Source organism: Mytilus galloprovincialis, chromosome 12, assembly GCF_965363235.1.
Source record: "Mytilus galloprovincialis chromosome 12, xbMytGall1.hap1.1, whole genome shotgun sequence".
In the NCBI taxonomy this organism is placed as follows: Eukaryota; Metazoa; Mollusca; class Bivalvia; order Mytilida; family Mytilidae; genus Mytilus; species Mytilus galloprovincialis.
This window is the reverse complement of record NC_134849.1, coordinates 63,256,410-63,272,409: the sequence shown is the minus strand read 5'-3', so window position 1 is coordinate 63,272,409 and position 16,000 is coordinate 63,256,410. Positions and strand designations below refer to the sequence as shown.

Below are 16,000 nucleotides of genomic sequence, written 5' to 3'. Positions count from 1 at the left end.
CGCTAAATGTAAAGCATTACAAGACGGGAACAGAGTACACGTAAATATAAAAACACAAAAGACAGAGAAATACATAAATTAATAATATAATAGAATATTGTGACATGTAAACCACAGAATAACCACGAATAACTAAAACAATTCAGGACTCCCTTTTAGATTGAAGAAATGTAACATTTACAGAATTTAAAATAAATGATGAACTGAATAGATTAGCATTCACAAGGGACACTGTTTTGCAACTCTAGATGTCAACTTATGGCAGTACCAATAAACAAGCAAGTTACACTTTTTTATTACTTGTATTTGAAGTTGTTGTGGGAATAATATATACATTTTTGAAACGCAAATAAAGCTGTTTCTGACAGGGAAAGCTGAATTATAAAGTTGTTGTGATGTTTGCGTATGAGGGTGCTGAATTGGTTTTGACAGGTCCAATAACCTTCCAAATAATTGTCCTATGAATAAAGCAAGGAAGCAACCAATTGAATATCTCCTTATATTAGTTAAACTAGTCAGAGAAACAGCTCTTCATACGATACACGATAATTTTAATAGTATGTACAATCAGCCACAGTATATTGCTTTGTCAACACAGCAGTCGGAATGAGTTAAGCAGCTGGCATCACATTGACAATTGTACGAACCACTGACAGTTCCACAGCGACCATAGCAGGAGTTTTTATTTTCTAAAATAAATATTTTCAATTGGCCAATAAAAAATACATAAATATCATAGATTACATTTCATCTTACATACATTTGTGTCTTATATTTTGGTACAATTAATATGAATCAATAACAAATGTAATCTAGTTCATTGAAGAGGACAAGTTTTGATGTTATGAAATTATTCTCGTAAGTCAAATGTCCAAAGCGTATTCAAAGGGACACTAGCTACGATAGATACTGTAAACCAACTTATTTGAGCGAGCGATTTATTTTCGTAGCTGCGAAGTGGACTACATAGGGGAAAACGCAAAATAAAGTAACTGCGAAGATAAATTGATTTATCATATGTTTAGTAGTAAATACAGTAGTTTTACATATGTGATAAATAGCCTGCTGTTTAATCCATATCGCGCAACTTTGATGCGCACCCTTTATCGCATACCCTTTATCACACCCCCTACTTTTTTTTTTTTTTTTTTTTTACTTGAAGTCAGTTTTGGTTTTGGTTAGCTTAAGAAAAATTTTCCTCAAAATAGGTAAATTTTTTGAATGACGTCATTGTTTGGTATGTGACGTCACGAACGTCGAGTTTTCATATTGTATGTGACGTCACGAACGTCAAGTTTTCATATTTTTTGGCACACTAAATGCAACTATGAAAAATACAAAACTCACAAATTAATACAATAATAAACAAAATATTTTTAAAACAACAGCACGCAAATTGTAAGCCCAGCAAACACACGACGTACTCCCAACGTTGGTTGATGGTCGTCTGAACGTCATGTCTTGAGTTTACGTCGTACCAACGTTGTGGGAACGTAAAACTCCAACGTTGGATTCAGACGTACAGACAACGTTATAAAATTACGTCGTATACACGTGAATGTAGTACCGTGTCCGGACGTAACATTTTATTACGTTGTGACAACGTTGTTACAACAAGCATAATTCGACGTAACATTTTGTTACGTCGTATCAACATTATAATAACGTAGTTGGCAACCCTGTGAATATCAGCGCTAGAATAAATTAAAAACATGTTCAGTTGAAACAAATTTCCAGGTCACGATTATTTTGATTCCCAATCCCCCTTTTTTCACTCAGACATAATTTGTACCAAAATGTCCAAGAAAATATTACAATTCAAGTGTTGTTATATTAATGTTATTTATGAATATTTATTCATTTATATCATTAAAGAAGTTATATCATCATCTATTATTATTTTTTTAATTTTAATATCGGGTTTTTACGATTGGTTTTAGTGGAACGTTCAGCAGTACTCGGGTTTTACCTCTGCTTACTACGAAAAGTCTGAGCATGCGCACATTCACAAGTATTAACTTACCGCTTGTTTTGAACAGTGAATGATATAACTTGCAGTGAAATTTAGCACAATACAGATTGCAGAACAAAGATAAAGGTAATATAATAATTTAATATTACGCCTAAAAGACACTCCGTGATAAAAACAAGTACTAAAACATATCTTGCCGTGCTGGGCGTCTATTGAAGGGGTTTTCTTCAAAGTTCAAGTCCATATTGTCTGAGACCGCGTGTTGAAATATGATACTTCTTCTTTTATTGTCAATATATTGCACTGATAAGGGATGTTTGAGCAAAAATTTACGCAATTTTCTTCTTATATTAGATTTGCTCGATTATCTTGTGTTGATTTTCAAGATATTATACTGAGTGAGTAATATAATAAAAAGGGGGGGTGGGGTGGAAGTTAATCTAATATATATGTAAGTAATTATACATGTAAGTTAGGCTGCAAGTGTCTTTCAATGTTCTTTTATTAATGTTGTAAGTATTAAAGTCTTGTAGTTTGACCTAGGCTTCTATAGGTTATAATAAGGTCAAGTCGGGGGTGGGTGTATAAATTCCCTGCTTTACTGTATATACCCCAGTTTACAATATTAGGTACGTTCGCACCTTACAAGTTCGTCCCTGAAGTCTGTTCGCTCCCTACACTTCCAGGCCCAAGTTTTATTTGAATTCCAGTTTACAAGTGTTAAATATATCCCTAAAAAAATGAATGTACATGCATACAGATCTCATTTTAACTGTACATGTAAATACATGAAGGTTCTCAGCAGACGAGCTGTAGTCTTCACTATCACCGAAGTACATGTATATATACACTCAAAAATGAGTCCATTCCTTGACAGGAAGATAGATATTATATAATGTAGATAGTAGAAAGGGAATTCTTTTCTTTTCAATGTAAGGTATCAAATCAAGGTGTTTATTAATGACACTAAAAGTGTAGTAAAAAACAAAGACATAATCAAACATAAAACTTATGAATTTTGGAATGCATGCATATTTGTCACTTACATTATTACCTAGTTTTCCCAAAGATTTGTAGGACTTTTACGCATGTAAACAGACAAAAGTATGCCTCAATATTAAGACCCATTGGTTTTTAAATGCTCATCTACAGGGTGTATTTTGGTATACTGTTGTCTGTCTGTCAGTTGTCAGCATGTCGGACAATAACTAAAAAAAGCTTTAACCAATTTGCATGAAACTTTGTTTATGTCTATCGACCTGAACTCCCTTTCAATTTTTTTTTAGATTTTACATAAATTTTCTGAGATATAGCTACATGTAGGGTTTTATTTATTTAAGGGGGCTCGCGGGTCTTAATCAATTTTTTTTTAATTTAATAAAGGATTTCGCTAGATTTTTCTATAAATGAACTCTATCTAATACTTAATAGAAAACAGAAATAAAAAAATGGGGTCACCGTTCATTTACGCTCACAATCTGCCATCGAAAGAAGCATACATTTTTGTTAATGTCCTTTTTTTCTGTTGAACTAATAGAAGAAATAGAGGTAATTAGTATCGAAATAAAAAAAGAACTAAATTACAGAAATCGCTTAAATTTTACAATTATTTAGTTTATGTACAGTTTATTCGAAAACGACAATAAAAATATATAGGTCACCGATGAGTTAAAAAAATATATTTCAATTTTAATGCCAAAAATGTCATTTTTGTACCAAAGGGAGATAATTTGGAGCTTTTTCAATGATATCTACATTTTGAAAATCACATGGGGCCAACACGAATTGATTTTTTTGAAAGACTTATGTACCATATGATAAAGTAACAACTAATAAAGGTAATAAATAAAATTTGTAATGAAAAATAAATGTTTCATTTTTTTTCTGAAAATTTTATACCCGCGAGCCTCCTTAAAAAGGGGAATTTTTAGGTTTTCAGACAATATCTCAATAATATTTTTACCAATTTGTGAGAAAATTTGGTGAATAGTTTATATATGTCATGAAGACATGAGCTCCATTTAAATTATTATAATTTTAGCTTAAAGATTTTGAGTTATTGGATTTTTTACATAAAAAAGGGGGGTGTTTTTAGACAATATCTTTAAGTGCTTTAGCCAGTTTTCATAAACTTTGGCCTTAAAAATAACCTTATTTAATTATTTAATAGATAAAAATAATATGGCATTAATTTGTTTGGCAGGCTTTTCTTGAAACAGTCATTATATTCAAGATTGTACATGTGTATATTGGGATGTAATAAACTATCAGATAAATTTATTTGCAACTTCCCTTTTGACATAAGTTCAGTTAATTTTCACTTTAATTTATGATGACAGAAATAAAATGGCATAGGGTTTAAATTTGACAAATAAGAGTGTTCCAGTTCAAAATGTCATTATAAACACAAATTGATAGACATAACTTTTTTGGTTAAAATATGAACATTATAATGATAATTTACAAAGATATTATTTTGTTGTAAAACATGTAATGTATTAAATTTTATTTTTTTCTGGTTTCATTTTGTAGTTGCAGTCTTCGACATATTTAAAGTATTTATATTCGTTTCATTTATATAAAAAGACAAGATGAATATTGACAGATATCAAATAAAACATTTAAAAATGAACAGGAAAAAAACTAAAGTTAATGTTTGAGTACAGAAACATTTCATTTGTTTAATTGTTATTTTGATATACTAACTTTAGCTAACATAAGTGCATGTTGTTCATACCTTCTGTTTCCAGGATGGATTTACAAAAAGAGAGGCGTAAAAAATACAAGAGACGGTGGATGAGTATTTCACGTTAAGTGAATAAAGATTTACATGTAGCTTCAAATAATGCTAATTACACAACAAGTTCTGATGATGACGAGGCCCAAGGCCAAGATTTTAGACAAAACAAAAGTGTGGGAACCTGTGGACTGGGACAAGAATTTATAGAATCTTCAAGTTTACCCAACATTAACATTAATCAAGATTTATCAGATGACTCTGATACAAGAGTACCAATGAACCAAAATGAAGATATTATAATTGAAGAATGGAATTGGGATATGATTGATCAACACGTTGAAATAACAGATTCAGAAGATGAAGGTGAAGGTGACAGTTCAACTATTTTAACTGATCTTTCAGAGTGGGCGACTGAAAATCTTATTAAACAAAATGCACTTGACAAGTTGCTCAAGATTTTAATTAAGAATGGACACAAAAATCTTCCTTCCACTGCAAGGACTATGTTACAGGTAACCCAGGTGCTTCGGATAAGTAATTGAGCAGTTCTTTTAAGGCCTTTGAAACAAGACAAAAGTAGAACTGAAGGTAACCCAGTGCTATGGATCAGAAAACAGTTCATATAATATAATACTCTTCTGTTGGAATATATGATAAAGTATATAATACATGGCAAAATCCGTATCACATGCCGTATCACCCTCGACCAATATCATCCCTCGGGCCTAAAGTCGCTTGGGCTGATATTGATGTCTCGGGATGATACGACATATGATACGGATTTTGCCATGTATTATTCTCTATTTATTATATACTTAGTAGTAAATACAGATAAATTGTATGTGTAATACAATCATTGGCAAGCGTGCTATATCAGCCACCCGTGATGATATCGATATCAGCACGGTTGCAAAAGCTTTATCACATCTTTAATCTGTATATCCGTCACGTCATCGATTGCAGTCACTGTTGCAAAGACTTTCAAATACGTCATGTCAAACCTATAATCTGTATGAGCAGAGCTCTTGGGATTATATTGGTGTCTCGGGTTGATACGAATGCGATATTGTAAAAGCCATATGATATTCTCTATTTACAACACATGTATATAAAAAATAAAATACTCTTTTTTTGTAAAATCATGATTGAAAGTAAAATAGTGAAATAATAATTCGATTTAACAACCAGTATAGTTAAATGTTATCAAAATAAAGTAAATAACATGGATAATTAATTATTCACTTGCAAGTGAAAAGTTCGACCTCATTGAATCCATATTCTTGTGACCTTCCATTTAACCTTTAATTTAGAGATGGAAAATAAAACAGAATGTCAATATTGAAAGTGAAACAAGGGTAATTATTTTGATTGACTGATTCTATCCAAAAATTCTTTATTAAACAAATACAAATAATGTTTAACATATATTATAAACTTATTATATGAAATTAAACAGACCTAGAAATTACAATTGCACTAGTTCGCGATCTATATTTATGTTTATATCGCTCAAACGATAGTCAATTAGATGGCATGTAAACTACAATACAGATGAAACGATGATACATATTATTGAGCCCATGTGTTGTGTTGTTCGAGTTTTGATAAGTAGGTTTTTTTCGACTATGATGAACATTAAGGGACTTTGTATTGTTTTCTTTCAGTATGTTGCAATCTTTTTCTTGTAAGAACACAAAGAAAATTTTAATCCACTATTTCTGTTTATCCAGCATTTACTACGCTTTCTCATTTTCTCAATAATCCAGATTGTGTGTTTGCATTTATGCATCATCTAAAGTTAGGCACAATCAAGCAAATACACATAATGATTCCATTGTCAATATAATTGAATTTTATAAGACTGTCATAAAAGTGAGATGTTAAGCTAGCTTCAAAACCAGGTTTCACGCACTATTGTCTACATCAAAAAATGTCTGTACCAAGTCAGGAATATGAATATTTTAGTCAAATCGGTCAACACAAATCTGACAACCAATGCCCCTTTAATTGAAATTACTTGATTCAAATTGATTAAACGATGCAAAGTTATGCTGTCAAATGCATTATTCTTTTTAGCCGTCGTGAATTTGACTGCATTCGTCAAAAATAGATATGATTGGTATATGATCCTTTGAATTGCCGTCAAGCAGTGTACAACTTATACATAACTGGTAAGGCCATAAAACTTTCAAATTGTATTCATCTTATTAACTTTGAAAACAAATTTTGAAAACGCCGATATCCCTTGTAGTAGATATAACTATACTAACAATGCCAAAATCAATAACAAAGCAAGATAAATGAAAATCACCAATCACTTAAAGATAAAATATAAAAGAGAATGACACGGCTACCGTGCTTATGTCATTTTATTTCCTACTTACTGTTCCGAAATACCTGTTACCACCCCCGTCTTTTTTTTACTTTTGTATGTCTGGCGCGGTCTTAAGATTTTGTCATGTGTGCTTCGTTCACTGTTGTATGTCTCGCTGCTCGGTTATTGTTTTTAGCAATTACGTTATCCGTTTGTTAACAACTTACGAATTTAAATTAATATCTCCTATGTTTCGCTAAACTTTTATATTTTTTTAATAATTTCCATTAGGCGAATGCCAATTCGGTATTTATTGTTCATCACAAACTCTTTATCTATTAATTCATTTCGTTATCGTTGATATGTCAAATTATATTGTACACTCAAAGTCTTTTTTAGTATAGACAGGTGTAGCATATTGTATGAAAATAGTAACTTGCATGCAAATTAAAATTCGTTAAAACAAATTACCGAGGCAAGTTGTTCCTGTATAACTAGGGTGGCACGTGCAGTAATATGAGTAGGGTCCAGACGCAGTACATATACCACCATTGTAACACGGGGTTGGAAAGCAAGGACTACCTAAAATGAAAAAACTAAATATTAAATTCATTTTAACGAAAAAGAAACGTTTTCCTTATCATCATAATTTACCTAGGATTGTCATCATAATTTACCTAGGATTGTCATCATAATTTACCTATATTTTTCTGTCTAGGACGAAATAACATAAAAAAGTGGTGCGCACTGAATAATCCGCACCACATTTTTTATGTTATTTTGAATAAACAGAAGAAACATTACAGTCATTCCTTATAATTTAATTCTAAATTCCGATTTAAACCTTGGTAAACCACGAAAAACGTCGATGACGTCCAGTCACATGACAAAAATTATGTCTATCAGCTGATAAACAAAAAAAAAACAACGTCAGCCAATCAAAAGACGCGTAACATTCAATAAAATAAATCCCGTAAAACTAATCTATTGAAATATACTTACTATTACATATTGTTCCATACCATCCAGATGAGCAAGCGCAGTTGTAGCTCGATCCACCAGAAGGAAAACATGTGCCCAGATTTTGACACGGGTTTGGTGAACATGCATCAACTAAAACAGAAGGTAATACAGTTTTTCATCATTAAAACTATCAAATTATTCGCAATCGAAAGTTTTGATTACCTCACATTTAACAAACTATATCAAAAATGTTTTCTTTTACTCACAAAGTACAACTAGTGTAGAACAATTGATCTCAAATATTTTCAAATGTAACATCAAAACAATTACATTGTCAAATAAATATTAGAATCCATCATTATCATACAAATAAGTTAAATTTACAAACAAATATTGAAATCCATCAAACCATCGAAGGATTTTTTAAATATCTAACGACCCAAAAAGTTAAAATCTCTTAACATTGATGTGTTTCACTCGGTTATAGTGTGTAACCCTGAAGTGTTTTCTCTCAATCGATTTAGGGCTTTTTTTACAGGGGCATAATGTTGTTGCCTTTTTTTGATAAATCCATTGATTGATAATTCATTGATTGATTGTTGGTGACGCCACATGAAGGCGCCACGTTACTGCTTTTACTTGGAAACCAGTTTTCATTGGTTGAGGAACCCGGAGTAAAAACCACTGACTTTGATAGGAAATTTTTAAATCTTAGTTAATTAAGATTGGAGTCGAGTGCCCTGCCTGAGAGGGGTTCGAACTTACAACCTCAGTATTGACTGGCAAGTGATTTTAGAATTAGAACTACGTAAATCACTTAGCTACCAGGCATTATCTACCCTAACCCAACACCCCACACCCCGACAATACATATTCAGGAAACTGACTGCTGGTATTGCAAACCATATCTTAATTCATTGTTTTTTTTTATAAACATTTAACAGTCAATATAGAATAACTATGCATTGTCTCGAAATATCAATGTTCTTTGTACAAGAGTTATAGTCAGGTAGAAAGCGAGGCTGTGCCGAGAACAAATTCTTTTATATTTCGAGACAATGTACGTTTATTCTTTATAAACAGCAACTCTTATAACTGTTCTAAGTGAAGTACTTAGGGTAAACACCATCGTTTCTTAGTTTTGAGCGAAAGACGTAAAATTTCCGCGAACCTGAATTGTTTTATTGACGCCATGAATAAAACTCTACGGAAACGCATTGTCAACGTCATAAACAAGGCGATATACGGTCAGTGACTTATATCACATATGAATATACGGTCAATGCAATTTGACTGCTCAAATAGCACAGCTGCAGTATATAAACATTATTTGGCTTACACTGGCATTGCGTTCCATAATATCCATGTCTGCAAGTACAAGTATACGTTGATCCAGATATACTACAGGTGCCTGCATTTCTACAAGGACCTGATGAACATGGAGTTACTGAAAAAATGAATAATTTTCTATAAGTGAAATAACAAAAAGTAAATAACAAAAATTACAAAACTCCAATGAAAATTCAAAATGGAAAATCCGTAATCAAAGTGCATATTTTTGACTTAGACTTCGTCTTCTTTTTTGTATCTTCCTGCTGCTAATGAGGAGTACATTCAAGCGGATTTTAGAATATCAATATAGCATATAAGGCTTATGTAACACGAGCACAATATAATCCATTTTAAAAGTATTCCGCACAGAATGACACTTTAAAACTTCTATCATAAAAGTATGCACTGATTAAATGTTAATTAACTACACTTATAACAAAATATATATTTACTGGATCATGGCGGGCGGAAGTGTATTATTTGAAAACTTTTAATTTGTTATCGGGGTTGACACGAAACACATAAACATACATATAAATTAGGCCAGTATCGCTGAAATGGTCTTTTTGTTTCAAAATTGTTAACTTCTTTTATTAACGCCATGAATAAAACTCTACGGAAACGCATTGTCAACGTCATAAACAAGGCGATATACGGTCAGTGACTGTACATCATATATGGATATACGGTCAATGCAATTTGACTGTTCAAATAGCACAGCTGCAGTATATAAACAATTATTTGGCTTACACTGGCATTGCGTTCCATAATATCCATGTCTGCAAGTACAAGTATACGTTGATCCAGATATACTACAGGTGCCTGCATTTCTACAAGGACCTGATGAACATGGAGTCACTGTAATAAAAATGAATAATTTTCTATAAGTGAAATAACAAAAAGTACAACAAAAATACAAAATTACAATGAAAATTCAAAATGGAAAATCCGTTATCAAAGTGCAAAATTAAAAGCAAAACAAAATCAGACAACTGTCATATTCCTGACTTAGTCTTCTTCTTCTTTTCTGTATCTTCCTCCTGCTAATGAGGAGTACATCCAGGCGGATTTAGAATATCAATATAGCATATAAGACTTGTGTGATACGGGCACAATATAATCTATTTTAAAAGTGACACTTTAAAAATTCTATCATAAAAGTATGCACTGTTTAAATGATAATATTTATACAATAAAAATTTCAGATTGAAATCTTTAAAACGCTAAAGAGGTTTTTATATAAACGGTAATCAGCACAACACAGCAAGACAAGGCCGCTAATACTACTGCTATTCTAGCAGGCAAACCAAACCTTAGTACATGTTTTTTTTCTAATGTAGAAATGAGACAATGTGATAAACGTTAGCCTGTTTAAGATCGATGCATACCAATCAAGCATGTAATCGATTGAATATTCAAAACAAATTGAATTAATTAGAAAAAGACAAAAATATTCAAAACTTGAAAACGTGGTACAGTGACAACCTAGTATAAACTTGAATAAGTATTGGAAATAGCCTTCACTTAATTATGTTTTTTTTTCAATTCTTGTTTTTTCTCTTAATTGTGTTATTAATTGAATACAAAATAACTTACGTTCGCAGTATTGTCCATAGTATCCAGCTAAACATCGACAGCTGTAGTCTCTAACAGAGTTAATACACGAAGCGCCATTTTGACACTTATTATTGTCACATGGTGTATCTAAACATAAAATATTTGCTTTGTAGTTTATAAAATTGAATTAATTATTGAAGTTAAAAATTTCATCAGGAAAGGGGATGGAAAATTTATAATAAAATGAGTATAAAAATATACATAAAGTTCCACTCAATGTTAGAACAGTTAAATTATTTATTTATTGCTTAAAAATCCGTACTTTTGATTGAATGTTAATTACAATCAATGAGGAGAATCGTTCTTGTATTCGATTGATTTACTCAGAAAATATAAAAGTCATAAATGCACGTGATTATAATAACAACGTCAAATTAAAACTGAGGGAAAACAATTGATCATAACAATATTTTATAGTTTTTACATAAAAATTTATTTTAAGGAATATATCTTTTGTTAATGTAAATTTATCAATTTGGGAAATAAAATTGAGAATGGAAATGGGGAATGTGCCAAAGCGACAACAACCCGACCATAGAGCAGACAACAGCCGAAGGCCGCCAATGGGTCTTCAGTGTAGCGAGAAACTCCCGCACCCGGAGGCGTCTTTCAGCTGGCCCCTAAATAAATATGCATACTAGTTCAGTGATAATGGGCGTCTTAATAAAATCCGCATTATACACAAGAAACTTAAATCAAAAATCATACCAGACTAACAATGGCCAGAGGTTCCTGAGTTGGGACAGGCGCAAAAATGCGGCGGGGTTAAACATGTTTTTTTTCAAATCTCAATCCTTCCCCTATACCTCTAGCCAATGTAGAAAAACAAACGCACAACAATACGCACAGTAAAAACTCAATTCACTGATCCAATTCTAATTGTTAGTGTTATACAATTTAAGCTTTGATTAACACTTTAACTTACCAATGAAATTACAAAACAAGCATTCAATTTTCAATTATTGTTCATTTTTAGATCAACTTCTACAAATGAAATATCAATATATTTGCTATATCTATTTGATATTTTTTCTGTTATTTAACTTGTATAAAGCTAAAAATATATTCTCCATGTTATAAGTTGCATTTCTATAAAAACAGACAATGTAATTTCCCATAGGACCCCCCATTACACCTAAAACTGTGCCACTTTTAATATGAAGTTTCGCCATATTTTTTTTTATCCTAGAACGAAAAGTTGATATACTATACTATTTTATTCAAAGTTTCCAACACATATATGCACCGAACCTTTAAGAGTTTAGCTTATACTAAATTTGTGTACTACCACTTCTTCGTTTATGTCTTACACAAAATTCAAAATGTTCTACCACGATATACTGGTAACATTCCCATATTATATCTCTACGAGATGAAAATAGAGATCATATATAGGAACCAGAACGAACACAAAACAAAATATGTGAATAAAAAATAAAATCACAAAAATACTAAACTCTAGCTAAACCTCTCACTTATATGACAGTCGCATCAAATGTCATTACATTGAAAATACATTTTTGATATCCATACAATAGACATGTTTTAGTATGTGTGTTGCTCCTTCTAAATGAAAATAAAACTATAGAGAAATGTTTTAAAAAGAACGTTGAACTATCAACAACGGCATGTTTATGTATAAAATTCATCAAATTTATCAAGATATGTACATATAGCGAAACTTGCAATAAAACTCACCAAAAGGTAAACAAAGACGTTCGTTTTTATAGGCAACAATACATCTAGTTTTAGTTGGACACGTTTTCGGCCAGCAAGCATCCTTATCCTGTCGAGTGTAAATGATCTGGTTACAGTATTACAAGATAATAAAAAAGATAATTTAAAGTCTTTTACTTTTTAGAATGCAGGATGACTACTGAAACAAACTAAATAAAGCATTAGCCAAGAAGTAACGAGTCTGTGCAACTTGTGTTCCTTAGTACATGTATTAGAAAAATTGACAAAAATTACAACCCGTCAAAATTACTGCTTTGAATTGTGTACCTTCAATGATGCTCGGAGTCAAAATATTTAAAAACCTAAAATCTTATAATCATGATAAGGGCTTTTTAGAAATATTTATTTTAACATGGACGATTCAGGAACAAGTGAACACAATGACGAACCTTGTTAGTCTAAAAACTGATTAAGAGTTGACGTTATTTTTTTTATAGACTTCTGGCATATATAAACGGAAGGCAACCAATTTTAATTTCGTTAAAAACAGGATGAAGGCTCAGCATATGATATTAACACTTGAAGACCTTCTGTTGATCTCTAGATAATTCTTTTTTTCCGTTTTCATTTCATTTACCTAGTTTCCTAGTGTAGATGGGTAATAGAAGTAAAGTTACCATTGTTCCTCCTCGACGGCAGTAAAACCCTCACCAAAATTGGGAGTGTATTTGGCAGTTTAGTATGTTAAAATTTAAAGCCACGAATAGGGACGTAATTCCGATGCCTCTTGTAAAGAAAGTGCCGTGGTTTTTGCCCGTTTATAACCCAAATTTCTGCAACATTTTGAGGGGTTCGTTAGTGACTTGTTGCAAGTTCAATATCTATCCCTATCAAAAACTTTCTCGTTCTTGAGACAGTCTAATTATTTTGCTTTCGTTACAGAACCTACATATTGTATTTTTTTAGTGAATTTGTTTTCATCCGGAATCTGCATGAAATATTTGTCACTGAACGTTTAGCAACCAACAATGAATAAATCATCCATTTTTCTAACTTACCTTTGTCCATTTAGAGATATTTGTAAAATAAACTCCGTATTTATTTTCGGCTTCTTGGTCAGAATAAGAATCATCTAATAGTTCACAGTAAGACCTGTCCTTGTGAAAATTCACTGCGTTACAATCTGTATACATCATACAATCTTTGACGCACCCTTTTGGACCAATCATTTCACTAGCCTTTATCACATGAGTATTTGAAATTTTATTCTTTTGGTAAACACCACCAGTAACATTAATAATTTTCACCATTAAAGCAAAATTGAAATTAAACAATAAAATATAACAAAATGTAGTCAGTTTTGAAATCATTGCAAATCTGTCTAACTCTTAATTTTGAATATGTGCCGTAGTCGTAAATGCACGCGTGAAATTTAAAAAAAAAAGCTTTGATGAAAAATATTGTTTTTTAATTTGGTTTTTGATAAATTGTCTCACAATTATCAACATACAATTTTAATGACCGCGATACTACACCTCCGTGTTTTTAAAATTAAATGCCTCAAATAACCTCGTGATTTTAAACAGAAAGCGTGAATATTGCATTGATTACTGATTTGCTGGTTTTATCATTATTGAGGTCGAGGCACTTGATAGATGCAAACATATAACTGCTTACGTTGCCAGGAAATTTTAATTAATAAATGATTAAATGAACTAAGTGATGTAAACCAATTTACGTATTTTATATATTTAATTTCATTTTTAATAACAGCATGTAAAGCATATATCAACCTCAACGTTTATTTCAATCTGTTCTTTAAATAGATTATATAATAAAGTAAAAATGTTCACACTTCCCTTTTCTGTTACATGTAAATATGAAAACTCTAATAAAACAGATCCTGATTTTGATTATAAAAGAGAATAAAAATTGGTTTAAGTGTATTACCAATACGTTTTAAATGCAACTGATTTGATATTAAATATAAGTGCATACATCATGTTCATTTAATTTTTCAAATATATGGTTGATAGTTAATTGTGTTTTGTTTCGGAAAAATTCAATATTTTATATAAGAAAATAGTATCGTAGAAGCTATATGCACTTTCACATACTAGTTTGTTAAAGTTTTTGATGTGGCTAAATATCTGTCTTCTTTTTTTCTCGATTGTGTAAACACTTAGTTCAATTTTGTTTTCGTTCGTCCGTTTTATTGTTTTCCCTTTTTTTTTGGCCTCTTTTTTTTAATGTGTATGTGTTTTGAAAGGAATGAACGTAGGTCTTGTACAAACAGAACTAATGTTTATATTCTTCCGAAAGGAACATAAAGGGGTAAAATGGGTGTATACACCTTGCATGTACCTACTAAGGAGCTTCAACAGTTTATTATAATCTCGCACTGATATTCATGCTGAACGTATAAAAACAATCCATTTTCATAATTTTCGATTTCAAAAACTGTTTAAAATTGTAGTAACACGTTTTAAGGAAAAGGTATAGTGTTGTACAAAATGTGTTTGATCGGCAATGCTTTTTCCTTTTTTAAGTGTTTAGTTTAAGTTGGGATTGATATCTTTGTTAGGTATAAATTATGGACATTATTGCTTGTACCTTTGTCATTATCATTAAAAAAAAACATACTATTCATTGAAATTTGCGACAGTATTGGTGAAATATACAGGCTAATAATGCCAGATATAGTTTATATATATGTAGGACTCTAAAGTGCGATGGTACTCTAAAGTGCGATGGTCACGCTAAAGTGCGATGATCTACGCTAAAGTACGATGGTGTATCACGCTAAAGTGCGATGGCTGTTTGTTCGCTAAAATACGATGGTTAATCACGCTAAAGTGCGATGGACTAAGAGTGTAATGTTAAAAAAGGGCGTAAAGTATTAAAGAACACGGATTTAAAAAATAGTCTTCTTGCGAAAGCTAGTACAAGGTTTTATGACATATTTGATAGGCTTTATGATAACCGGTAGGCTTAAGTGATCATTGTTTTTAATTAAGAAAAATGACCACGTAATAATTGCTAAAATGGTAATTTAGGGTGCGGGAATTTCTCGCTACATTGAAGACCTCTTGGTGACCTTCTGCTGTTGTTTTTGTTTTCTATGGTCGGGTTGTTGTCTCTGTGGCACATTCCCCATTTCCATTTTCAATTTTAGGTGTGACAAAAATCTATATACATGTATCCTGTTTATGTTTTTTTTTTTTAATTCAGGCCGGTATCACATATTTGGATACTTGGTGTAGCTTGCCGTTCACACAGTATATCACTAATGTGAACATCTCCTCTCAAAGTCGTCATTGTAAATTACAAATACAAAATTCGTTCTAATTTTTCAGCAGACAATTTTTGATTTACGCATGGAAAC

At 31.5% G+C, this 16,000-nt stretch overlaps 1 protein-coding gene across 1 annotated transcript; it reads right to left on the bottom strand.

Annotated features, from left to right (window-relative positions):
* Positions 1–310: 310 nt before the first annotated feature.
* LOC143055692 (uncharacterized) lies at positions 311–14,119 on the bottom strand. Its single transcript, XM_076228849.1, has 8 exons — positions 13,674–14,119; positions 12,637–12,724; positions 10,918–11,025; positions 10,072–10,179; positions 9,329–9,436; positions 8,029–8,139; positions 7,498–7,608; positions 311–689 (listed from the first exon to the last, which is right to left on the bottom strand). Exons 1-8 carry the CDS (start codon positions 13,983–13,985, stop codon positions 568–570), a joined length of 1,068 nt encoding a protein of 355 aa, XP_076084964.1. The 5' UTR covers positions 13,986–14,119; the 3' UTR covers positions 311–567.
* Positions 14,120–16,000: the final 1,881 nt, after the last annotated feature.